This window comes from Lampris incognitus, chromosome 3 (genome assembly GCF_029633865.1).
Source record: "Lampris incognitus isolate fLamInc1 chromosome 3, fLamInc1.hap2, whole genome shotgun sequence".
In the NCBI taxonomy this organism is placed as follows: Eukaryota; Metazoa; Chordata; class Actinopteri; order Lampriformes; family Lampridae; genus Lampris; species Lampris incognitus.
In genome coordinates this window covers 25,912,126-25,937,432 of record NC_079213.1, presented here as the reverse complement: position 1 = coordinate 25,937,432, position 25,307 = coordinate 25,912,126, and the positions used below count along the sequence as shown (strand labels likewise).

Genomic DNA, 25,307 nt, shown 5'->3' with positions numbered 1-25,307 from the left:
CAAGCAAACAAGCTTTACTCTGTTGTAAGTGCAGTGTGTGACTGTAATGTATGTGTTCGTGTGTCTGTCTTCACCAGGACTGGTCCATAGACCTGAATCGGACACTTAGCAGAAGAGACAAGAAGAAACCCATAGATGGCGTCACACTGACCGGTATCAGTCAGACGGGATCGGATCAACCAATCCAACCTGCCAAGACAAGCAGCAGGTAGATGGTCACTCATTCAGCTTTTTCATGCATACAAGCACCTGTACATGCACACGCACACGCACACACACACACACACACACACACACACACACACACACACACACACACACACACACACACACACACACACATGCCATGTTGCTGATAGTGCAGTATGCCTGTAACGTGGAATTTAAAGATCGTGTAAACAGAGCAGTGGTAGAATCTCTCACACACACCCACACCCACACACACACACACACACACACACTTAGCCTGCCTAATCCAAATATTCCACACTCTAGATGATGCTGTCAACCGCACAGTGTTTCTTTCCCCACCGGTAAGGAACACTTGTAAAACATTCTATAGGAAAGCTCTGGAAATGATGACTAGTTCCACGGCTGTTTCTATGGCAACAGTAAACATTTTGTTACAGATCGCTGGGAAAGAATTCATCACTGGTTGACTTGAGCCTGTTCCTGCATATTTGAAAACATGCCAAGAGTAAAGTGGAAATTTGGCTCTCATGTTACATGAATGGGTACCAGAGAGCTAAAACGATCGCAGAGAGTTTGTTCAGGTCAAGCTCTTAGATCCCTTATAAAGCCATTCCTTGATAAGCGAGGCTTCGAAACGAGCATATTTCAATTATACAGTGCTATTATGAGTACACAATAATACAATAAGGTATCATCCTGTGTTCCACTTGTCTTTCAGTCCACCAAAACATAACAAGATCCGCGCGTCATTTTACATCAACACATGCCTGATTTAAAGAGCTTGATCTGAGCAAGTCTCCAAGTGTTACGGTAGAGATCTGTTTATCCAGGATTGATAGCGTTTCAGTTGCCTGACATTGCTTAATGAAGTTTGACTGCGGAGTGGCCGATAAGAGCTGTTCCTTCCTTAATCTGTGTTTTTGTTGAAATAACATGACGTCATTTCTTTTAACTGGTAACACTCCATTACAGCCTTGTGATTGATGGGATTCTCTGCATCTGGCTTGAGAACACCTGCTTTCTGACCACATCCAGACACCAGCAGGAAAAGGTGTGGACTTTAGTGTCCAAGAAGGCAGCAGAGGAGTGTAACGGGGAGTTAACTAGGGGAATGTCAGACATGGAACATATTTGACCTCTGATCTTAACAGATTTCATTAGCCACACTCTACAAACATATAGAGCACATGTTTTACTTGTACCAGAGAGACCGTAGCTAGCCTACATCTCTCAAGAGCAGCTTGCACATGTAGATTTATGCTCAGAGAAAGGTTTCAAAGCAAGTTGGATTCTGATTTCTAACACGCGGAGATGTGTCTGTAGAGTGAAGCCTCTGGTAACAGTGGACTGACACACTCATAAAAACATCCAGTGTATGACTAACTGGAATGTCGTTTGTCTGTGTTTCTTATCAGGGTTAGAGAGCTAGTTGTCCCTCCTGTTGTCATTTCTTCTGCTCTCGGTGGCCTTTTTTTCCCCATCAGGTATCAAATGCCTGAAGTTAGAGTAAATATGGCTCAACCATATGCCGTCTACATGGGAATATATAAGATTATATACTATATAATGCATGAGGCTGGTGCAGTTGTTGGTATTATTGTGTCCTTACATTCATAGCTGTTAGGTGTAGCTTAACTTGCTGATGGTTGCCAATCAAAGTTTCATTGCTCCGGACTCCTGCTATTAAAGTGTTTAATGTTAACAACTCCCTCAGGGTCAGAGGGCATAGCATGACTATGTAAATAAAGGCGTTCACATGACTCGACTCCACTCGGTCATGGGCCAAGTGATTGCTTCTTCCTTTCAGTGTTCAACGGCTCTCCAAGCGGGGAACCAAAACAGTTTGATTCCCTTAATTCTGCTCAAGGGCTAGACTGAGTTGTGTAGCTTGATGTGGAAAGGCAAAATGAAAGGAAGTAGAAGTAGGGAGACCTTGATAAACATTTATTCAAATTAACAAAATGTATACAAGTATAAATAATACTTGCATGCTGGTACCGATTTTCAAGAATAAGGGCGATGTGCAGAACTGTAGCAACTACAGAGGTATTAAGTTGATCAGCCACAGGATGAAGATATGGGAAAGAGTAATAGAAGTTTGGTTAAGAAAAGAGGTGATGAGCAGTGAGCAGCAGTATGGTTTCATGCCACGAAAGAGCACCACAGATGTGATGTTTGGTTTGTGAGTGTTGATGGAGAAGTATAGAGAAGGCCAGAAGGAGTTACATTGTATCTTTGTGGATTTAGAGAAGGCATATGACAGGGTGCCGAGAGAGGAGGTGTGGTATTGTATGAGGGAGTTGGGAGTTGCAGAGAAGTATGTAGGAGTGGTGCAGTATGACGGAAGTGTGACAGTGGTGAGGTGTGCGGTTGGAATGACAGATGGGCTCAAGGTGGAGGTGGGATTACATCAAGGATCGGCTCCAAGCCCTTTCTTGTGTGCATGGTGATGGGCAGGTTGACGGACGAGATCAGGCAGGAGTCTCCGTGGACTATGATGTTTGGGGATATGACATTGTTATCTGTCGTGAGAGTAGGGTGCAGGTTGAGGAGAGCCTTGAGAGGTGGAGGTATGCACTGGAGAGAATAAGTGAAAGTCAATAGGAGCAAGACGGAATACATATGTGTAAATGAGACCGGGGACAATGGAATGGTGAGGATGCAAGGAGTAGAGGTGATGAAGGTTTATGAGTTTAAATACTTGGGTCAACTGTCCAAAGTAAAGGGCAGTGCAGAAGAGAGGTGAAGAAGAGAGTGCAGGCAGGGTGGAGTAAGTGGAGAAGAGTGTCAGGAGTGATTTGCGACAGAAGGGTACCAGCAAGAGTTAAAGGGAAGGTTTACAAGATGGTTGTGAGACCAGCTATGTTGTATGGTTTGGAGACAGTGGCACTGATGGAAAGACAGGAGATGGAGCTGGAGGTGGCAGAGTTGAAGATGCTAAGATTTTAATTGGGAGTGATGAAGAAGGACAGCATTAGGAATGAATATATTACAGGGACAGCTCAGGTTGGACTGTTTGGAGACAAAGCAAGAGAGGCAAGATTGAGATGGCTTGGACGTGTGGAGGAGACATGCTGGGTATATTGGAGAAGGATGCTGAATATGGAGCTGCCAGGGAAGAGGAGAAGAGGAAGGCCAAAGAGGAGGACATGCGGGTGGTTGGTGTGACACAGGAAGATGCAGAGGACAGGAAGAGATGGAAATGGCTATGGTGACCCCTAAAGGGAGCAGCCGAAAGTAGTAGCAGTAGTAGTAGTAGTAGATACAAGTATGCAAGCATTCTGGTTTGTGAGGCTAGGACTAAACTGCTTTACTTTAGAAAACTTTATTTAACCCACTGTGATACCACAAAATGTTTGTGTGAGGGGGAAACAACTTAACAGTATGTATATTTAAAATCTGGCACGTCAGTGGTAAATACACATGGCCTTGTACACATGGCCTTGTAGCTAAGAGGAACAGTTTGTTAACTGGTGTAATGGTTTAAAACAACAAACGTTGGTGGGTTGGTTATTTGTGGGCATCCCAAGTAGGAAGAAAAGCTGGTCTTGGTTTTGTGGCTGTATGTGACTTCCACAAAGGTTTCTATGCTTGGAAAAAAAAAAACAGGTTTGTCCATTGATTATTTGAGACTCAATCCAGGAAGTGTCTTTTGTTCCATTGACGATCCATGGTGATCCATTTTTCATCTGCTGTTAAGTGTTTATGTGCAAAGTTATTTAAGTGCAGAAAATCTTGCTTATTTCTTTTTGAACTTTTCAGGGTCTAAAATGTTGTTTTGTTTTGTTGATGGATTATAAAATTGTTGTGGGTAGGGGTGGGTATCGCCACTGATTTCCCGAATTGATTTGATTCTGAGTCACAAGGTCCCAGATCAATTCGATTTCTGATTCGATTCAATATCGATTCAGTTAGGGGTATTCCAGTTACATTATCAATTTTGCTTGGCTACAAAAGAGATTCTCGGAGAACTAATGCTGCAAATTGTACAAGGAACCCTCTAACCTGGTGCATTATTGAAAATAATGTTTGCATTAAGAATTGACCCCAAAGCAGTTTCCGGTCTGCAATTTCATTAGGTCTGTGATTTCCGTTTGACACGTCAACGGGGGAAAAACATATACATTAAAAGATCGATTGAGGGCATCCGGGTAGCATAGCAGTCTGTTCTGTTGCCTACCAACACTGGGATCACTGGTTTGAATCCCCGTGTTACCTCCAGCTTGGTCGGACATTCCTACAGACACAATCAGCCGTGTCTGCGGGTGGGAAGCTGGAAGTGGGTATGTGTCCTGGTCGCTTCACTAGCACCTCCTCTGGTCAGTCGGGGTGCCTGTTCAGGGGGGAAGGGGAACTGGGGGGGAATAGCATGATCCTCCCACGCACTACATCCCCCTGGTGAAACTCCTCACTGTCAGGTGAAGAGAAGCGGCTGGCGACTCCACATTTATCAGAGAAGGCATGTGGTAGTCTGCAGCCCTCCCTGGATAGGCAGAGGGGGTGGAGCAGCGACCGGGACGGCTCGGAGGAGTGGGGTAATTGGCCGAATACAATTAGGGGGGAAAAGCCCCCCCCCCCCAAAAGTGATTCAGGGATTAAATGAAATGATCGTTATGATCGATTGGAATCGGTAAAACTGTTAATTGAACCCAGCCCTGGTTGTGGTCACTGTTGCAGCGTAATGCCATACCTCCTGTTCGTGTGTGGTAAAAACTCCTGCAACAAAGCTGCATCTTAACTGTTTTAACAGATGCTGTATATCACAGTGCCGCTTGTGCCATGCCACATGTTAGTTCAACCTACCACAAATTCCTCATCAGCGTTCCATAATGATACTGCAATGGAACATTTGCTGTCAACATGTGGAACTGTGGTCAGCACCAACATGCCTTCACCATTGTTTGAACTTGTCCACAGGTCATGTAAGTCAGAGTTTTGTGTACGCGCCTGTGCGTGTCACACACACCTTGTCTCACTGTGTCCTGTGTCATCAGCTTGACCGTGCCCACTAAAACCACACCAGTGGGCTCTAACCCCTTTGAGGAAGAAGAGGATGAGGAGGAAGAGGAGGTGACCACTGAGGAGCAGACCACTGTCAACCACATCAATGTGATTAAAGAGGAAGTGAAAACGTTGGTGAACAGGCCAAACACACCCCCACCCCAAACACCATACCGCATACCAATCTTCTCATGTTGTCTTTGGTGTACAAACCCACCAGTGTTGCGTTGTGTCTCACTTTCCCCTCTCACTCGTTGTTTGTTCTCTTTGCTTCTTTTCTCTCTTCATTACCTTGTCCCGTACATTAGCCTACCTACGTCCCTAGTCTACCCTTCCTCTGATTTGTTTTTTTTTATATCCCTTCTATACCCGCCACCCCACACACACACACACACACACACACATAACCCCTTTCTTTCCCATGTTGGCAGGTTGTGTGCATCTGCATGATCACTACAATGGCATTGCGCACCATCCGTATAAGTTTTACAGAATATTATGTCACAAGCACATCCTTCTGCCATGCAATTGCCTTTTTTGTCTCACAGTCAGATCTGACTCGATACAGTCCTGAATTTCATATTAATTGGTCAGACATTTTGGTTCTTACTATCCATGATGATCAATTCACATGCAAATTTCTGAAGAATGGCTTGCTTCAGTCTGATATTAGCTGTTCCACAAATGCAGGTAAATATATTTTAGATACAGGTTGTCTAAATTCAGGCCTCATCTGCCCAACCTTCCATTTGTTCATTGTAAGAAATATTTAAATATTTGCTCAAGGCTGGATAGAAAAGCAGTGTCAACAGCTCGTGTGTCTTTCTGAAAGGCACACTGAACAAATACAGTAGGACTGCATAAAAAGGTCTGACTGTAAAGCGTTGTGTGTTTGTCTCTGTATTTACTCTAACTTTGTCTGCGGGGAGGGGAATTCTCATTTGTCTCAGTCTGGTTCCCTCTGGTGGCCAATTTGTTTAAACTACTCCTGCCCTTGCAATACTGTTGGCTTTGTTCGGTCTCGTGGTCATGTATTTTTCTTGTGTATTTTCACATTTTGCTGTCATCATAGTATTGTGTTGCATTGCCTTACCTCAGTATTGTATGTGTTTCCTCCAACTTGAAGCCCTCCAAGTTGCATCTTTAGGAGAGGTTTTTTTTTCCGGTCTGCTTAAACAAAATCCATATTTTATACGTACATAAACGCGCGGGGAAAAAAAGCAATCTAAGCAATTAGCAAATTTGCTGCTCCTAAAATGGCTTCCGCGATCCAGTACTTGCCTTGCAGCATCAGTGTCAATAAATGGGCATGTTTTCCATTCATTTACATTGAATTGAGTGTAGGCGTGGGTGGTTTCGGTGTGTATATTTGAGCTGTATGTGTTTTGACTGTTCTTGACTTGGTATGTTTTATTTTCCCTCCTTTTTTAACACTTTTGTTCCTGCTTCTTTCGCCTGGCATGCTGGACTGTCCTACCGGTGTATGCGGCCCGATATCTGTCACGTTATCACGTAATGTGTCCAATTATTGCCATTTTGTTTGTCCGTCTAGTGCCAGCAGCATGGAGAAGACTCAAGATTGGTCAGATGAGGACACGGGGGCCAACCCTTTCTCCACCAATGGTGATGGCAATCCCTTTGAGGACGAACCAGCATCCCCAGTGATATCTGTGCCTGTTCGAGCCCTCTATGACTATGAGGGACAAGAGCAGGATGAGCTCACCTTCAAAGCAGGTATAAACGGGGGTAGAATTTCACTCAAAAAAACTCAAGAGGATCCCATTCTCAGTCCCAACAACCTCACTTTCCCACTTTAGTTAGATCCACACCAGTAATGCAGTCCATAATTCACTTTATTAATTTTTACTTGTTTCTCCAGGGGACGAGTTCACCAAGATAGGTGAGGAAGATGACCAGGGCTGGTGCAAAGGTCGACTCAAGGACGGACGCACGGGCCTCTACCCTGCCAACTACGTGGAGGACATCCAGTAATAATCTAACAAACAAGCAGGGAAAAAAAAGAAGAGAGTATAGGAAAGTGGGGCAATTGCGAATAGGAAGGGAAGGGTTGGCCTTATTTTCAATCCTTTTCCACCTGTGTCCCAATGCTGGCAAAGACTGAACTTGAATGTGGAAGGGACGGGTAATAGAGGTTGAAGGATAGTAAAGGACGGTCCCATGTGTTGTCTCTTGCTATCTATAGGCTGACCCGCAGATATCACCCACATCCACTGGGCCCTGCATTCAAACTACCCACATCCAGTCGATCTCAGGCAGGGAGGATTCTCAGATAGATTTTGCAGTAAGATAACTAATATTACTCAGAGCTACAGGTGTCAGAGTCTCCTTTTTTCTGTTACAAAAAGAAAAGCTTTTAAAGTTATGTCTTAAATTTAAAAAAACAAAACAAAACTGGTATGACAGTCTGACAAATCATCTAGCAACATTAGCTCACCTGCATCAGAAATATGAAACCTAGGAGGTCCTCTTTTTAATCACATGGTATCAGCTCTAAAGTTTGTATCATACCGTTTTTCTACTGATTATTGGAATAGAATTAAAAATATATATATTGATCTTTATTTTGAAGAAGAAAAAAAATCCCCAGTATTTGGTGAAATTTTTGTCAGATAGTTAAGTCTTTTATTCCTTTTTGGAGACCATTACAGCCTTATCCTTATACAGTCTTTGTTCAAAATGGTTCGGTTGCCTCCTGTCATTGCAGTTGATTGTACACTCACTGATTGTATTAGCTCACCAATTGATTGTACACTTTTTTTGTTGTTGCTTGTGTTGGTTTTAAACACTGTACAACTCTCCTAGAGCAATTGCGCTTAAATCTTCTCTTTCAAATCACTTCAACTCCTATAGCATTTCGATTTGTATATTTATGACTTGCCCCCTCCCCGTTTTCTTTTTTTTAACTATGAATGTTTTCTTTCGAAGAGGTATTTCATTTGAAGCTCCTTGTCTTCACTCTTGCACTGGATGTCAAATGCCAAGTCATGGGAGGATATTATAGTACATTTGGGGGGGTTATAACTTCAGCAATAAAACCACAGCTAAATACGGTATTTCACGAGTCTGCAATGTCAAAGGCAATTTCCCTTGCATGTAAATAGCATAGAACTGATTAAAAAAAAATTAAGATCTGATGATACTGAGTTGAAAAATTGAAGACTGTTAATTTATGATATGCCGTAAGTGCTTTTGTTCTACTCCTGTTGGAATGCTGTGATTGGAAAATCAAGTTTGTAAAATAAGTGAATGTTTTATGGTGAATGCCCCATGAAATTATTTTGTTATATTTGTAAATATAATTTTTCTCATCTACACAGGGCCATACTCACTATGGAGATAATCAACAATGTTATATGACTAATTGGCACCCGTTTTTTTTCCTCTTAAATTTCCTCTCAGAAGCCACGGCTGAATTAAGCCTGTGTTTGTGACTCGTATGTACCACATTAGTCCGCCATCCGGTTCGTTTGCCTTGTTAGAGAGTTGAATTGCAGGCCGTTTCATATGTGTAGGTTCTAGAGCCATTTACTAATATCATACGTAAAATTGGAAATATGCCTTTAACTGCATCAAGAGATGACGAATTTGGTCGCTTGTTCTATATAGTGAGGAAAGAGGTTTTATCATATTTTCAGGGCACGCTGTCTTCAGAAAACAGCAAAAGCTATACTTGCACAGTTCAGTTTGTAAATGTTGTCCTACAACATAATAAATGAATTTAACTAAAAACGTTATTTTCTCGTCCGTTATTTCAAACATGGAAAGAGCGCCGCTCTTAATGTGAAGCGTTTAAAGTCACTCCTCGGACTCCATTGCCCAGAAAGCCCGGCAACAATAATATAACCACGTGTCAGCGTTGACCAATCAGGATCGGGCAATGTCGCCGTGCCACTGACGTGTCGTTATTTAGGTTCTTTTAATGAGGAAAAAACACGGACGCCTCGTGACAGCGGGGCTTTATTCAACTTTGACTGTCAGGTGTCGTCAACGGAAAGATGTCGGAGCCGAGTAAACACGATATCGTGACTATTTTTAAGAGACTACGTTCGATCCCCACGAATAAGGTGAGCTTTTGAACGGGGGACGCTTTCCCTCCTCAACAAGGAAGTAGACTTTAACAAAAAAAAAAAAATACTTGACACGTCGCACTAGGGGAAAGACGCCTGCCCACTTAGTCTAGTATGTTTCTAACTAAAAGGGAGGCTTGAAATCAAACATCTTCTGGGGTTTTATATTATCTTTTGCAACCTTTGCAGTCAAACAACCAGCTGCTGTTAGTACACAAATTGAGAGAAATCAGTAGAAACGGCGAGGAATTCGTAGCTTTCTGTGGACCACATTTGGACAGTTACACGGTTTCTTCGTGTGTTCATGTCAACCAGTGTTCATGACAGAAGCACTGTGGCAGCTCACTGCGCAAGTGACGTTACGTTAACTTGATCAGCATTGTAATGCCCCATAACAGCTGTTTGAACATGCAGGATCAGAAACACTCGTGTGGTTTCCTTTCTCTTTGTATTTGCCCCCCCCCTTTTTTTTGCACAATTATTAAATACCCCAGTTTGGACAGATTGTATGAAAATCTTGCGAAATTGAAAGTGATAGTATATTTGCTGTTTATTCTCTTTTGCACTTCAGACCTCCAGGTGACATGATTGCGCAATTGGTTAAAGTATTCTTGTCCATTTAATTGTATTGAGTTACTGTAGGTTTATTGATTCGGTCCTCAAGTCTTTACTGTCTGGTCAAAACACATATCCCCATATTCGTTTATGTGGAGACTTTCTTACTGTTCTTTGCGTCCTTCTTTCTTAGGCTTGTTTTGACTGCTCAGCTAAGAACCCCAGCTGGGCCAGCATCACATATGGAGTGTTTCTCTGTATAGATTGCTCAGGGACACACAGGTCCTTGGGGGTGCACCTCTCCTTCATCAGGTAGGGAGAGATGTCCTTTGGGAAATTCTTTTTTATGAATGTCTATTTTTGCTGTTCAGATTTCTGTCTGAGCCTCTGAGAAAGGTTTTACGTGTCACAGGTCCACTGAGCTGGATTCTAATTGGTCCTGGTTCCAGTTGAGAAGTATGCAAGTGGGAGGCAATGCCAATGCGGTCAGTACCTTTCAGCAGGGCAAAATAGATAACTGCTCCCCAAAACATCAACAGCCGACACAATAGTGAAATCCCCAAATTTTGCAGCAAATGCATCAAAAAACTACTGGTCTGATTACTTCACACATGATTGCTGTTTACAAACCACAGTGAATGTCAATCCTGTATCTATAATTGCCTTCCTATGGACAGATTGCATTTTTCAACCAGCATGGCAATACTGCCAATGCTGCCAACGCCAAGTACAACAGCCGAACTGCCCAGCTGTACAGGGAGAAGCTAAAGACTTTAGCTACACAAGCTACCAGATGCCATGGCACTCAGGTACAACAAACATGTTTTCAGTGTACAAAGGTATCCTTCCAATCAGTCTTCAGTCTGAGTTATTGCAACACTTGTACAAGGGTAAAACAATCCTACAGCTATGTGTACATTTCCAGCACTCAGTTATATTTGTAGTTTATACTGTCCTTCTCTACAGTTATGGTTGGACAGCCAGGTCCCTCTCTCCCAAACATCATCAGACAACAAGCAGGAGGATTTCTTTAGCCTGCATTCACAGGTATGCCGGTGAGCTCGTGTGCATACACTTACCTGCATACATGTTTGGATGTGGCTGAGTAGGCCCATTTATCAAGATGCATACTTTGCTTATTTTAAATATTAAGGCCTAATATAGCCAAAGATGTGTCTGGTAGATAGTTACATTGTTTTTACGATGTGATATCATGTTTGTCTCGTGCACTTCCCAGGCTGTTCCTGAGAATTTGAACATGGACCAGATGACGTTGGGCCCCTCCCAATCAGAGAAGCCTTCTGCCCAGGAAACAGAGGAAGACAAAAATGGTACATACTTCTGCTAAATGTCAGAACATGTTCAAAAATGAATTCAAGCTCTCCCATAATGAATTGGCCCTCAGTGTATTAAACAAATCTTCAGTGTATGCAGCCCTTACACATAGAGGACTTTCGTTTATACAGTCAAAGCAAAGTCAAGTCAATTATATTTGTATTGCCCAATGTCACAAATTACAAATTTGCCTCAAGGGGCTTTACAACAACACAACAGCCTGTCCTTAGACCCTTGCATTGGATAAGGGACAACTCCTTAAGGAAAAAAAAAAAACTTTTAACAGGGAGAAAAAATAGGAAGAAACCTCAGGGAGAGCAACAGAGGAAGGATCTCTCTCCCAAGACGGACAACGCGCAATGGATGTTGTGTTTACACAATTTACACAATACAACATTGAGAGAGGATAAGAGAATTATAATGAAATTGTAAAATATATGAAGAATATGATGAGGAGGATGCCAAGCAGTGTCCAGACGCCACCGGAACAGCCCAGGACCCGAGCCACGTGACCAGCATCACCATGTAAAAAAAAAAATTTTTTTTAAATAGTCACACATCTTAGTGAGAGAAGGATATAACATTAAAAAAGGATTACAAAATTATATGGCTTTCTAAGATGTATAAAAAGAAAATGTGATGAGAGGGAATGCCAAACAGTGTCCAGGTGGCGACCACCATCACCATGGAGACCTGCGAGGAGGACAGACTGCATGTGCGCACAAGCGAGACTCGCGTCACACCATTCACACACACAAAAGTGTGTGGGTAACACACATACAGTGTTATCTATCAGTTGGTAAACTCATTTCTCCATCTGTTAGGTAATCCTGAGGAGGGTCCGAGTGTAGATATGCTCAGTGTTTCTCCAAAAGCAAATCCAGGTTTGCCAAAGTCTTTTTAAGTAGTAATATACAGTATATATACTGCACATTACCTCCGGTGCTATTCTGTGGACTGATAAACCTGCTTTTTATGTTTGATTTTATTTCTATATGACGACATAACTATAATGTACCCTCACCCTTTCTAGAGCTCTCCTCTCTTCTTAAGAAGAAGCCAGCTGGTGCCAAGAAGACGGTATGTCTTGAGTAGTGTCTTCTTTGTAGACCCTCTGTGTACTGGTGCATACATAGATGTGACATGACAACAATTTCTGCCCTGATTGCTGTAAGTGTGCAAGTATGTGGATGTGTGTTTGGAGTCAGAATCCATCCGGAATTCATTTTCCATGTTTTCTAGCTTGGCTCTAAAAAGGGTGGTCTCGGGGCTCAGAAGGTGAGCAGCCAGAGTTTCTCAGAGCTGGAGAAGAGAGCCCAGGCTGTGGACAAGCTCCGGGAGAAGGACAACACATCCGCCAAAAAGCCAGTCCTGTCTGATGAACCCGTGTGAGTATTCTGAGACCAGATTGGTAGGATGTAATGGTTGTAGTGTTCTGCAGCTGGTATAGCCAGAGAAATCTGTCATCAAGGTAACAAACCAGACCTTGTTCAGCCTCAGAGATCAGACGAGATTGGGCTTTCTGACTGGGCTTTCTCTGGCGCAACGCTTCTTCGCTTCATCATTGACTTGTCCTTTCCCTTCCCCTCTTCAGAGAGAGGTCAAAACAAAAGGTCTTGTTTAGGGGAACTTCAGTTGGACTTGAACTCGGGGCCCCTGGGTTTTTAAAGCACCATCTTCCTCCTCAGAGTACTGTTACACCACCCTGCTGCCTCTGTTCCAGTTCTGCGCTTCCTCAAGTCTTTGTACTTTCATTTCTAAAATGTCCTGCTTCCCTCTTTCTTTTAGTGCGTCTTCTCTCCGTCTGGCCTATAAGGATCTTGAGGAACAGAGGAAAAGAGAGGAGCAGAAGATGAAAGGCTTGGAGGGGAAGAAGAAGGAGCAAGCTGAGAGGCTGGGCATGGGCCTGGGCATCAGGAGGTATGATGACATTCAAGCTGCAGACAAAAAAAGTAGTAGATTCATTGACCACATGAGTCTTGGCACTAACTGCACTAAATGACTAACAGCACTGATGTTTTCTGATGAAACACTAGCTCTTCTTCTGAAATATACAGGACATGCTTACTTCTCTTTTCCTTTGTTTTTTTTTCCTACATGTCTTTCACTCCATATTTTTATCCCTATCTTCTTCCCTATAGCGGAGTGTCTCACTCTGTGACGTCAGACATGCACATCATCCAGCAGGAAAACCCAGCCGGGGCCAGGACTACCAAAGCACGGCAGTACGCTGAGGAAGAGGATGATGAAGGCTCTTTCAGTTCAAGGTCTGCTCCTGTTTGGTGCACAGAGTGGAGCAAAATCAACAAAAACACAGCGAAATTAATTTCAACAACTTTTATGAGAGGGGGGGGGGTTCACCCGATATTTTCCTCTGAACCCTGAACTTCTTTAGGATGTCATCCAGGTTCGAGGATCAAATGGAAACCCCAGATAGCTTCTCCTACAAGTGGAGCGACGGAGGAGAAGGAGGAGGCTGGAGGAAGGAGAGCAAGAAACCGGAGCCTGACTACTTCATGACCCCCTCCGTGTCCTCATTCGATGACAGGTGGGAATCGATGTTTTATTTTACCGTCAAATACTGTTGTGATTGAGTGACTATCTTTTTGTGGAGGCATTTAAAGCTGGGGCATGTTTGACTTTCAGAATATCAGAATCGGTTTTATTTGTGAAGTAAAGTTTTGCATTGCCAGGAATTTGACTTTCTTGTAGAACTCACTGTCACCTTTAGCCTTAACATGAAATTTAAGATCTAAAGAGTTAAGGTAATATTAGTAAACGTGAAAAAAATAGATCTAATATTAAAGGATGAAACAATTTAAGAAGTAAAAAGTAATATAGATATGTATTTAATGTAACTAAGGCAGGCTTTTCTACGCAGTTTCTTAATTAATTTTAAGGGTTTCAAGTTATTATATTAAGAACTAAAACATCTGGTTCCATTTTTGATCACCTGTCTTCAGACCCACGGCCCGGCGGAAACCAGAACCAGCCTCCGTCTCGGACAGCGGAGAAGCACGGAGGAAATTTGGAGACGTCAAGGCCATCTCCTCCGACATGTATTTTGGCAAACATGACAACTCTGAGGTACACAAATACCCATACAGGGTTTTGGCATCTGGTGAAAATCAGATCATTTAGTAACAGTGTGTGTGTGTGTGTGTGTGTGTGTGTGTGTGTGTGTGTGTGTGTGTGTGTGTGTGTGTGTGTGTGTGTGTGTGTGTGTGTGTGTGTGTGTGTGTGTGTGTGATGATTGGTTCGTGTTCAGTAGTTTTGACTGTGGATATTTTAATATGACATTATGGAGCTGGTTTTTGGACATTTATCTCTGCATGGTGAGCCACCAGTGGTCGTTCATCTAGGGAGTTGCAGTCACTACTCACTACAGCAGGGGCTGAGCGTGGGTCTCAGCACAAAGGGGACGGAGTTGACCACCAGCTGACCCGGGTCCGGTGCTGTCAGAGGCAGGTGGATCTCCAGGAGGGGTAACGCTGCCATCGCTGCTACTGGAAGCACTAATGTTACTGTCCTCTGATGCTGGCGGCTCTCCGGGCTGTAACTACAACGTCGGTGTTGTGTTTGGGCAGGGTTGTTGCTGGTCCTCTGGTCTTTGATCAGTGACAGTGCTGCTAATGCTAACGTTACTGCTATTGCTAGCCTCGTCGTCAGTCGTCAGATCCACCCGATCTTCACGGTTGTCCTGAGAGGTCGCGGCTGACTGAGATGAAAAATAATTTGTAAGAGGACGACACGATGCAATTAGCTTCTTCTTACTTTCTTGCTTCTTGCGTTTGAATGAGCCTGATTCATGTTTTTTCTTCTCCATTTTGAAGTTCCCTCAAATTCATTCATAAAACTGTCCAGTTCTGTCAAGTGTAAAAATGCTTACTCACTCCCTCTTCTGGCAGTGTGACGCAGTTATACCTCACAACCAATCACAGCTGGATCACAGCTCCGATGCATTCATGAATAGTCGTAAAAAAGGCTATAGCCTTTATAGGGGCCGGGCCGTTAATATCTATGTATAGGGGCCCCGTACTGCACTGTATTTTTTATCATTAGCCGACTTTACGAGTGTGTCACTGAATGTGTCGGAGTCCCGAGACCCGGTGCGTTCATGGACGCTCGTAAACTCGACAACAGAGCTCCAAACGGGGGCCCCCGACCTTGTGGGCCCTGGGGCGACCGCCCCCATGCCCCCGCTCTGGCTCCGCCACAGCTACAGCGTGTTTAAATTCATCATCGTTACATAAACTCACTAAATTTGACCCAGGCTTTGTAACACCATTTCATTCCCTGTCCCAAGTCTCGCTTGTTTTAATGTAATTTAGCGAGTTTGTAACTGAAGATACTGTGAGTTTTGTTGAAAAGAGGCTGACTGTTTGGGTTGTGACGACAGATTCTTGGCTGTCTCTGGACAGAAAGAAGTGTGTTTTTAACAAGTAAAGATATATCTTTGAAATGAGTGCGTGTGTTCATTTTTTGCAGTATGAGACCAAGACACGGCTTGAGAGCTTTGCTGGCAGTTCCTCAATAAGTTCTGCTGACTTGTTTGACGATCCAAAGAAACAGACCGGTAAGAGAAGCAAAGACTCTACCGTTACGACTTCCATGGATGTAATTCAATTTGTCATTGCTTATCATTTAAACTGTCAGTGGATGGGTGTCCGGGTGGCGTGGCGGCCTATTCCGTTGCCTACCAACACAGGGATCACCTGTTTGAGTCCCTGTGTTACCTCCGGCTTGGTCGGGCGTCCCTACAGATAACTGGCCGTGTCTGCAGGTGGGAAGCCGGATGTGGGTATGTGTCCTGGTCGCTGCACTAGCGCCTCCTCTGGAAGGTTGGGGCGCCTGTTCGGGGGGGAGGGGGAACTGGGGGAATAACGTGATCCTCCCACACGCTACGTCCCCCTGGTGAAACTCCTCACTGTCAGGTGAAAAGAAGCGGCTGGCGACTCCACATGTATCGGAGGAGGCATGCGGTAGTCTGCAGCCCTCCCCGGATTGGCGGAGGGGGTGGAGCAGCAACCGGGACGGCTCAGAAGAGCGGGGCAATTGGCCAGATGGGGCGGGGGGTCCTAAAAATAAACTGTAAGTGGAAAATGAATGAAGGCCATTTAAGCTGAACACACACTAACATGAGGAATTCTGTGGCTTCTTCTCTCTGCTGGCCTTCATCTCTCTGTGTGCACATAGCAAGCTCATACCGTCTGACCAGTGTGTTGCCCAGTGCTCCAGATATGTCCCAGCTCAAACTGGGAGTCCGCTCGGTGGCGGGAAAGCTGTCCGTCATGGCCAGCGGGGTGGTCAGCTCGATTCAGGTATGTCAGAAATGCAACACCAAGACCATGTATGGGTATGATATATGGATTCTGAGTTCATAAATCAGAGTACATTTCTGTTACATGGTGTGCATCCCCCCTTTTTTTTCCCAGGATCACTACAGCTCCTAGGTCACCGTGTTTCCCCGATTGGAGGGAATTTCATCATTTTCTGTCCGAGTCTGATGGCTTCCCATGTGGCGGCTGCACATCAGTGGAGGTTAAAGGAGAAGGTGGTTCAAGATTAAAGAAAAGGATATGAATCAGTGCTGTTGGGCAACTTGCTGTGCAATTCCAATCCCCCCCCAAAAAAAGAAGTATGCGTATGCTATATTTGTATTTCTATATATTTTGAATGAAAACGACCAAAGCACAATGTATACAGTGGAATCATTGTTCCTGCTTGCAGCATCTTGAAGAAGATTTTTCTGTATAGTGTAGTTGCAAAGAAGTGCAACTTTAGGATGTAGTGTATTGTTTCCTTTGCTTTGAGGTTGAGGGTTTGTAGAATTGTTTCGGGAGCTTACAGTGTTTCTGTTCTAATTGTGGTATAAATGAAGGAGAGATGGGTTTTTTGGGTCCTTTTTCGTCATCTCTTGTACCATTTGAGTTTAAAGGTGTAATGCATGGGAGAAATGCTCGTACTTTATTGGTTGACCAACAATTTTTCTGCAGTTGAATTTTACCTTTGCTCTTTTGTCTGTGTCATGGCGTGCACCTCCATGGTGTAGATTTGCGATTTTGGTTTTCCTGCACATTGCCGTTAAGTTTGAAAGTGTCCTTTCTGTCCCCGAAGTGCACTTAACGTCCACTCTTCCATGCAGGACCAAAACCTAATGACGTGGCCTTAGGGGACCTGTGGTGTCTTCTCTCGACAGACGACACTATAGCTGATATTTCCTAACTCTAATGGGTGTCGGCATCCTCGTCAGTTTAACAGTCGATCTTACTATGTTGACACTTCTTTGCACCCTATCAATGGTTTTTTTTCTCCTTGTGCATCTGTAGTAGAAAGGACAAGGTATTCTTTGCTTGGTTTCCCTGTTAAGTAATAGGAGGCAACTGTCTCGGCACCAGATCGACGCTGATTGTAGCAAGTCAGTTGCACTATGTGTTACACAAAATTGTATTGCTTTGCATTAGACACTTTACGATGTTGTTACTTTATAAGACTGCCCCATACTCGTTTATTTGGTTAGAATTTGGGAAAGACTTGGATAACACTATTGTTTTTTAATGTTGTTGCGTGCTTTTTTAGGGGGGGGTTCCCCCTTTTTCTCCCAATTGTACTTGGCCAGTTACCCCATTCTTCCAATCCGTCCCGGTCGCTGCACATGCCTCCTCCGATACATGCGGAGTCGCCAGCTGTGTCTTTTCACCTGACAGTGAGGAGTTTCGCCAGGGGGACGTAGCGCGTGGGAGGATCACGCTATTCCCCCCAGTTCCCCCCGCCCCGAACAGGCGCCCCGACCGACCAGAGGAGGCGCTGGTGCAGCGACCAGGACACATATCCCACATCTGGCTTCCCACCCGCAGACACGGCCAATTGTGTCTGTAGGGACACCCGACCAAGCCGGAGGTAACATGGGCATTCGAACCTGTGATCCCCATCTGTGTTGGTAGGCAACGGAATAGACTGCTACTCTACCCGAATGCGTTGCGTGCTTTTGTTAGAATTGAGTATCGGGACACCCACCTTTCATTTCATAGCAGAATCAGCTTTGTGCATACCGTATCAGCTAGTGGCATGTATAATTACACTCCTGAGGGCTACAACTTTTTAATGACCAACACAACCCTAAAGCTACCGGTCCATTTTTCCCACCATGCTTTAAATACAATATGAACGTAAGCATGGTTAGTTTCAAAGTCCCTTTAAAGACTGGGTAGTCGTCCTATATTGCAAGTTGTCATACCAATAGCCGGGTCATGTCTTTAACCTAGTGAAATGACTGTCAGCCAATAAGGAAATAAGATGTAAATAGTCCTGCAGGTACGGCCATACTCTGGTCACTCTTTTACACTAAGTGACGGTGACGTGCTTGGTTTCTGTGCCTCTGGGACGACGAGCTGCACCTTGGCATTTTGGCGGCCATGTTGCCCAAAACACAAAAACCAGACATGATTTAGCATAGCTCCTGAAGCATTATTTGGTGACTGAATATTTGTGTAATACATCGTTGTATGCCTTAGTCCAAAGAACTGATACACACTTGCCCTAAATGCAATATTGTGGAGTGATCGTGTTACCTTTTTTTTATGTATAATTTGCTAGAACTTGCATGTGGCGGCATTAGCTTGAATGTACTGTATTGTAGTGAACTTTTGCCCTTTGGATATATACTGTCAGTCTTGGACATCATCATTGGGGTTGTAAGACTTGCCTTTAACTGACTCGTGTAGTTTGCCGTGAAATCGTTGATTACCGGGAGACGTTGCGTAGGAAAATGATCTGGCGTATATTACTTACATGGCTCATATGGAAGTGGAACACACAGACTGTCTTCTGTGCTAGCATACGGATATTAATCTCATTTATTAGGTAATAACGGGCAAATATAAAGGTTCCCCAAAATAGGGTATTTAGCTATCATGGCTACATGCTGTGCCTTGCTCACAGCTCTGGATTTCCATTTAATTGAAGCTATTGATAGATGAGTTTTGTCAAGTTTGGATATTCACACTCAAAATGTAAAATCTGGGGAAGTGTAATTTGTCATGCCTAATAAAGGCTTGTGCCTAAACTGTTTTGCGTGCCATCTAATCATTTGTGTTGTGTGTGGATGGATGGAGTTGTGTCTCTTTGCTTCTGTACTGTTCTCTTTATGGTGCCGGTAAATTCAGACCGAAACCTGCAGTGCTACTAAGGTGTAAACTGGTGAGGCGGGTTTAAGTAAAGCATGGTGGGGGTGGGGGGCAGGTGAAGGTGCAGGTAATCCGCTTAGCCACCAGATAGTGTAGTGAGCATTTGTCTGCAAGAGGAAAAACCCAACAAAAGTCATCAACAAGAAAGCCTCGGTCGACCATGAGCCAGGCCATCCGAGGTCTCGAAAGGGAGGGAATTCCAGACTCTTCCATGATCTGTTCGTCACTAATAGATACGGCTTAATATTGATGAGCAATCCCAAGCAGACCTTCGGGAGTACAGTGGGACTTGTGTGCAGAGAACACGTCACTTTGGAGAAGAGAAGCTGTTCCCCTCAAACAACGCCGGAACCGCTCCCTTCTCTAACACTCGCCGACCTGTCTCGGACCCCGGCTCTTCTCGTCCGGTTTGCTCGGTGAGGGAAACGTGTTACCGCGCCACCGTCCGGCCAACTTGGGAATGTGTGCGCGCTGCATCAGCGGGTGTTCGTGCTGGCAGCCGCCTACGTGGCTGACGCTTTTCCTCCCAAATCCCGCAGGAGCAGGAGGAACGGGGTGATGCGGATGGGACAAACCAGTCTTATAGCCGCTTTTTTAAAGCTTTTAGGCAAGTAGGTTATTGTTGATAATCGTGTGCTACAAGCTCGTATCCATTCTGCTGCTCTGCTGCATACTACGCCATGGATTTACTCGTAGACGCGGGTTCTTACGTAGCAACGTACGGCCGATCAGGAACAGTCTGCCGGGCCTGTTGAGTTTAGGAACTCTCCCCGCTCCCGAACACGCTCACCGCGCACACGGCGATCGTAAAATGGCCGGAACCGAAGTAAAGCAGCGGAAAAAGAGACAAAGCGACGGAGACTCGCTGGGCGCGGACAGCAAAGACGAAGCGCCTAAAGTCAAACCGGCGGCTAAGGACGCAGCAGGGGCCAGAGGCGCCGCGTCCCCGCGTCTGGACGTGAGAACCGCGGCGTGCGTCTTCTCCCTGGCCGTGTGCGGAGCCCTGATCTGGTGAGTCCGCTAAACTGTCCGTCCCCGACCGGCCGGCAGCGACTTGTTCCTCTTGCCTTGCGTCTCAAACGAGAGCTCATTGCTTCCCCTCTGGTTTCACAGGGCAGTTTTACAGCAGAACCGGAGGTTTGCTGACATTGAGGAGAAGTACAACCTCCTGCATGGGAAGACCGCAGGTCTGTTCGACATGGAGGAGGAGGTTCTCAAGGTGTCCAGGAAGGTAAGTCTGGTCCACTTAGTGTAGCAGGCTTGCTACTTTGGGGGACTTTTTTGGTGTGTGTGTGTGCGCGCGTGCATACCGTTGATGAATTGCACTGGATGAAACTTCAACAACTCGTCTCTGTAGCAGAGGCAATACAGCCAAAAAGTAGGCTTGGCATAGAAATTTAAATAAAATTCAACATGATGTGCCAATAAATGCATCATTAAAAGCAGCTGACAACACAAAAACACTGCAACCAGCCAAGAACAATATGTGGAAGTAAAGGTTTATTGAGATGTATGAAATTAAATCATATATATATATGAGGATGAAGAAATAAAGGTATGTGTTGACAGTGCGATGTGTCGATATAACGTCAGTGTAGCATCTCATATATGTGCACTAAAATACATGGCAGAAACGATGTATGAAGTATACCAAGAATGTGGGAAAGAAGAGAGCGGCCCGGTTTCTCTAGACAGTTAATCTCAGTTCACTTTAGTCTGGTTCAGTTCTCCCACACGTTTAGTCAATGTCCATTGCAGCACACGGTGTCTTGCACTCCAAAACAGGAATGTTGGCTTAGTTCAGAGGTCAGGGTGTGAGTGTTCAATTACAAGGCTGTTTTGCATGGCAACCTACTTCCAGACCTCCAGTCATCTTTTGTTCTTTTGCAGTTTACCTGCATCATTAAATTATCCTTTTTGTTCATTTTTTGCATGTGCATGTACATATTTCTTCTATATATTACATATGAATACTGAGGACCGTAGCGCAGCTACAGAATCAGCCCCCCTGTTTTGTATTGCGGCTCCAGCTTGCTGACTCTGAAGAGGACCTGCAGGAGGCCCTCTCCACCATCTCCCTGGCGACAAGACTACAACAGGACATCGCCACCCTCCACGCGGCTGTCATGACGATGCAGGCAGATGAGAACTCCGCCTCCCGTGACCTGCAGACGGTCAACGCCCACTTCCTCAATGTGACAGAGACGTGGCAGGGACGTCTGGCTGCCGTCACCTCTGACCTGATGGCTATTAAGGTCGAGTCGCGAGAGGCTCATGCCAGCGCCACGGAGCAGGTGAACGAGGCCGAGAGTAGAACCCGGTCACTGGCTGAGAGGCTGGAGGAGCTGGAGGATAGCACCAGGAGGAACACCCGTGCTCTGGAGCGCACTGAGGAAGAGGATGCTAAGCGGACCCAGGACCAGCTGGACTGGAACACCAAACAGATCCACAAGCTAGGGGAGCAGGTTGGCAGCCTGGCCCAAAGGGAAGCCCAACTCAGCTCCCAGCTCCAAGAACACATTCCCAAGGCACAGGAGTGTGAGACACACCTGCCTGAGGTGGAGGAAGCTGTGAGGTCTATCCTGAGGCTAGGGGGGGATCTGAATGGGGCAGAGAGGAGGCTGGAGGAGCTGACGTTACAGGTGTTCAGCACTGAGGACAGCATGCTGAAGGCTCTCAACGAGATCCTTGGGATCAGACAGGAGCTGGACACACTCCAGGCTCACAACAGCATCCTGAAGATGAAGAATGAATTGTCAGTGGTTAAAGAAGCTGTCCAAGAGCTCACCACGGTGTTGAGGGGTAATAGGGTGGACAGACCGGAGGATGCCTTGTTTCTGGAGGCAGAAGGATGGATGGAAGAGGACAAAGAGGAGACAAAAACCGAGGCAGAATATTACGAGGATGAACCATTTCAACTTCCTCCTGATTATGACCTCACTGAATGACATCATAGTTTTTTAACCAATAGAGAATGAACTCTTCCTCCAGAGTTTTAATATGCTGTCGAAGTCCAGTAGTAATATTTTATGCACTATGTACCACAGTGATACCAGAGAATTGTGATCCTTTACTTGTGTGTACCAGGCACTGTAGTTTTATATTTAGTGATACATTTAGGTTTGCAAGCTCCTATTTGAATGTATTGTATGTGTATTGTAAGTGTTGCAAGATAATACTGTAAAACTGATACGCCACTGCACAACATGCCATAAAAATAGGTTTTATTCACTTCATCAGGGGTCTTTTTGACATTATTACTATGAAATGTTAAATTTTCCCTTGACTTCATAGTCGGCACATGGCTTTCACTTACTGTAAGCATATTTGGTTCAACCCGCAAATTTTCTAATAAAGAAAAAACATCCTTGTACCAATGTACAATTCTCAGCATTTTTGTTTTTGCATACTAAATCACCGTTTTCTCTGCTTATTGATAGCAGGGGCCATGCATCTCTATATGTTCGCCCCTTATGTGTTGTGGTGTTGGCTGGTTTTATTGGCTAAATATTGAGTCAACTGCTCTGACAGCGGAATAGGGAGTCGTACCCCTCACATCCACGTGTGTCCTTTTTCAGTGTGAGAGTGTCCAGGTGATGTTGGATGGTTTAGGGGGGCAGCAGGGGGCTCTCCACCCTAGGCTGGAGGGTATGGAGCGAGACGTCACCCAGCTGAAGGAGTGGGCATCTGGGTTGACGGATAAACGATCTCACCTCCAGACCAGCCTAACGGCTCTGTCAGACGCCGTGAGACAGATAGAAGAACGCACCTCTGCCATCACCAAAGATATCACCAACAAGGTACGGTGGCTATTATTGGCTCAACAACTTTCAAATTCTGTGATTTTGTTTACCTGAAGGAATTTGACATTTTCATGAAATATATGACTGATACTCGGCTACCTTCTAACACTTCTATCTGTGTGCTTCCTCTAGGTGACGTCAGTGAGGACAGATGTGCGGAGGATGGACGGCCTTCAGTCTGAGGTGGAGTCTCTGCTGACGCAGGTGGGGGAGCTGGAGGATAAGGCTGCACAGATTGAGCGCGGCATGGTCAAACGCATTGGAGACCTGCTGGCCGGCAGCATCGACCGTGTCTCGACCCTGCGCGCCTCCTCTGAACGCAATGCCCAGGCCATAGCAGAGCTACGCCGACGTATCCCCGAACTAACCGCTGCCGACCGGCAGCTCTCTGAGCGGCTGCAGGAGCTGGAGAGCGGCCGCTCGCGCATGATCAGAACCGTGACCTTCACTGGTGACCTCAAACCCAAGGTCACTGCCATTAAGCGAGATTTTGCAGCTTTTGAGCCTCAGCTGTCCGACCTTACTCTTCGGATAGGACGGTTAGCAGGGGATCTGATGCAAAGAGAGCAGGAAATTGCGGAGCTTAGGCAGACGTTGGTTAACCTCACTGCGGTAGAGGGGGATTTGGGCCTTGCAACCAAACAGGTCGGTGAAATAGCTGACATTCCTGAAGTCGAAGAAATGCTTTTACAGGCCAACTTGAGCAAGCCCCTCCAACAGACTCAGCCGAGCGGAGAGTGACAAAACATTCCCTGTTATGGTCAGAGACGAGATATTGTAAACTATCATCTTGCCGTGTCAAGGTTTTTCCTCAAGAAAACCTTCATTGCATCATTTTGAGAAATCTTAAAGCTGAAATCTGTGATTTTCCTGATTTGTTCTTCCGTTCGGCAGCAAGAACTACAGACAAGGTGTATCGGCCATTGTTGCCTGTGTGCCGCCAGCTCAGCAGTAAACGGTTCCCATCCACAGACCCAAGCTAACAGACAATTTTATGTATTACAACCTGTATGGGAACACTGTTGTACAGTAATATCGATGGTAGAAAAGGTAGCTTATCTGTCCAACAGAAGCATCATCACATTTTTGTCCTTTTTTTTCCTGTTTCAGTAGGAACGTATTTGCCGCTGCACCAGTGTTCTTCCTACCCAGTCATAAACTCCAACAGCAGTATATGGAGAGTGTCTCCAACCAGACACCAGTTAACATTATGTAACCCGACTTCATGGTCCAGATGGATGAATTAACTATTTATTATGCAGAAGAAAAACCGGATTTCAGTTTCAAACTTTAAAACCAAACTGAAGTAGATGAAATATCAGCTTTTGCGTCCCAAACCGGCACTGGGTACTTCTTAACCCTTGCTTTGAAAAGCGAATGTGCACAAAGTAAAAACTATCTTAACTTATCTACATCCACATTTCACAGAGCGGTAGGTTAATTTGGTGCCTTTGGCTTAGGGGGCCCAAAGCATGTTGGTTGTTTCTGTTGTACAATAACGGACCGTGTTTGGGAATAAAGACATCAGTCCCTTCAGTTCCTGGTTCTTTGGGAGGAGCTGATATGTTGTACTTTTGACCAGTACTTCCTTCATTCATTTGATTTGCACCCGGGACGGCAGTGCCTGTATCGTTTTTTTCCACAAATTGACTTTTGGAAGGATTAGCATTCAGATACTGCTCTTTCCAAGAGATTCGGTGTGTTTGTTTTGCCTATCAAAACAACTCCCTCCACTGTTGTGTAAGGAAGCACATTTCTGAGGGATGAGAGCTACGATGTCATCTTTGTGGCGCCCAGCGGCCCATTCCTCAAACCCAGCACCGAAGTCAACCGTATGCATAATTATACGTTGCTCGGCCTCTGCGGTGACTTGGTGTTCTCTCTGCAGGAAAAAGGGCGTAGCTGACATACCTGGTGTTCAGGTGTGATTTGACATGAGGAAGAAACTCTTCAGTTTAACCTTACACAGCACAGGGTTTTACGTGTGTGATAAATTGCTTGAATTAACAGATAGCACAATGAAAAGTGTGCTGCTGTTCTTAGTGTTATGTATTGACCTTAATTTAACAGGTACCACCAATTAATTAGTTAATTAATAGCTGTTTTAAGTGTGTGTTGGGGGGGGTTTCCCTTTTTCTCCCCGATTT

The 25,307-nt window shown here is 44.9% G+C and overlaps 3 protein-coding genes across 11 annotated transcripts in view; all 3 read left to right on the top strand.

The window, feature by feature from the left end:
• The window catches only part of pacsin2 (protein kinase C and casein kinase substrate in neurons 2), a 30,102-nt gene extending 21,164 nt beyond the window's left edge, over positions 1–8,938 (top strand). For 4 of the 5 annotated variants that reach the window (XM_056277659.1, XM_056277660.1, XM_056277661.1 and 1 more), the window contains 4 exons: positions 78–208; positions 5,187–5,324; positions 6,746–6,927; positions 7,073–8,938. In XM_056277659.1, the coding sequence (XP_056133634.1) occupies positions 78–208; positions 5,187–5,324; positions 6,746–6,927; positions 7,073–7,185 (564 nt within the window). In that variant the 3' untranslated portion in view covers positions 7,186–8,938. The remainder of the gene's footprint in view (positions 1–77; positions 209–5,186; positions 5,325–6,745; positions 6,928–7,072) is intronic. The other variant, XM_056277663.1, reaches the window with a different exon arrangement.
• A 174-nt stretch (positions 8,939–9,112) lies between these two features.
• On the top strand, positions 9,113–17,061 carry arfgap3 (ADP-ribosylation factor GTPase activating protein 3). 4 transcript variants are annotated; one of them, XM_056277656.1, is made up of 16 exons: positions 9,113–9,278; positions 10,030–10,148; positions 10,249–10,321; positions 10,514–10,645; positions 10,803–10,883; positions 11,074–11,167; positions 11,996–12,055; positions 12,205–12,251; positions 12,414–12,559; positions 12,960–13,091; positions 13,313–13,438; positions 13,579–13,719; positions 14,135–14,258; positions 15,660–15,747; positions 16,368–16,492; positions 16,607–17,061. In XM_056277656.1, the coding sequence occupies exons 1-16, from the start codon at positions 9,210–9,212 to the stop codon at positions 16,622–16,624; spliced, it is 1,575 nt and encodes a 524-aa protein (XP_056133631.1). In that variant the 5' UTR covers positions 9,113–9,209; the 3' UTR covers positions 16,625–17,061. The 4 variants fall into 4 exon arrangements, with proteins under 4 accessions (XP_056133631.1, XP_056133630.1, XP_056133633.1 ...); XM_056277655.1 differs by having other exon boundaries at positions 13,567–13,719; XM_056277658.1 differs by lacking the exons at positions 15,660–15,747; positions 16,368–16,492; positions 16,607–17,061 and adding an exon at positions 14,443–15,594 and having other exon boundaries at positions 13,567–13,719.
• Positions 17,062–19,688: 2,627 nt separating this feature from the next.
• Positions 19,689–24,732, top strand: ikbip (IKBKB interacting protein). Of its 2 annotated transcripts, XM_056277123.1 has the most exons (4): positions 19,689–20,368; positions 20,471–20,588; positions 22,936–23,157; positions 23,293–24,732. In XM_056277123.1, exons 1-4 carry the CDS (start codon positions 20,169–20,171, stop codon positions 23,899–23,901), a joined length of 1,149 nt encoding a protein of 382 aa, XP_056133098.1. In that variant the 5' UTR covers positions 19,689–20,168; the 3' UTR covers positions 23,902–24,732. The 2 variants fall into 2 exon arrangements, with proteins under 2 accessions (XP_056133098.1, XP_056133097.1); XM_056277122.1 differs by lacking the exons at positions 22,936–23,157; positions 23,293–24,732 and adding an exon at positions 21,388–22,864.
• Positions 24,733–25,307: the final 575 nt, after the last annotated feature.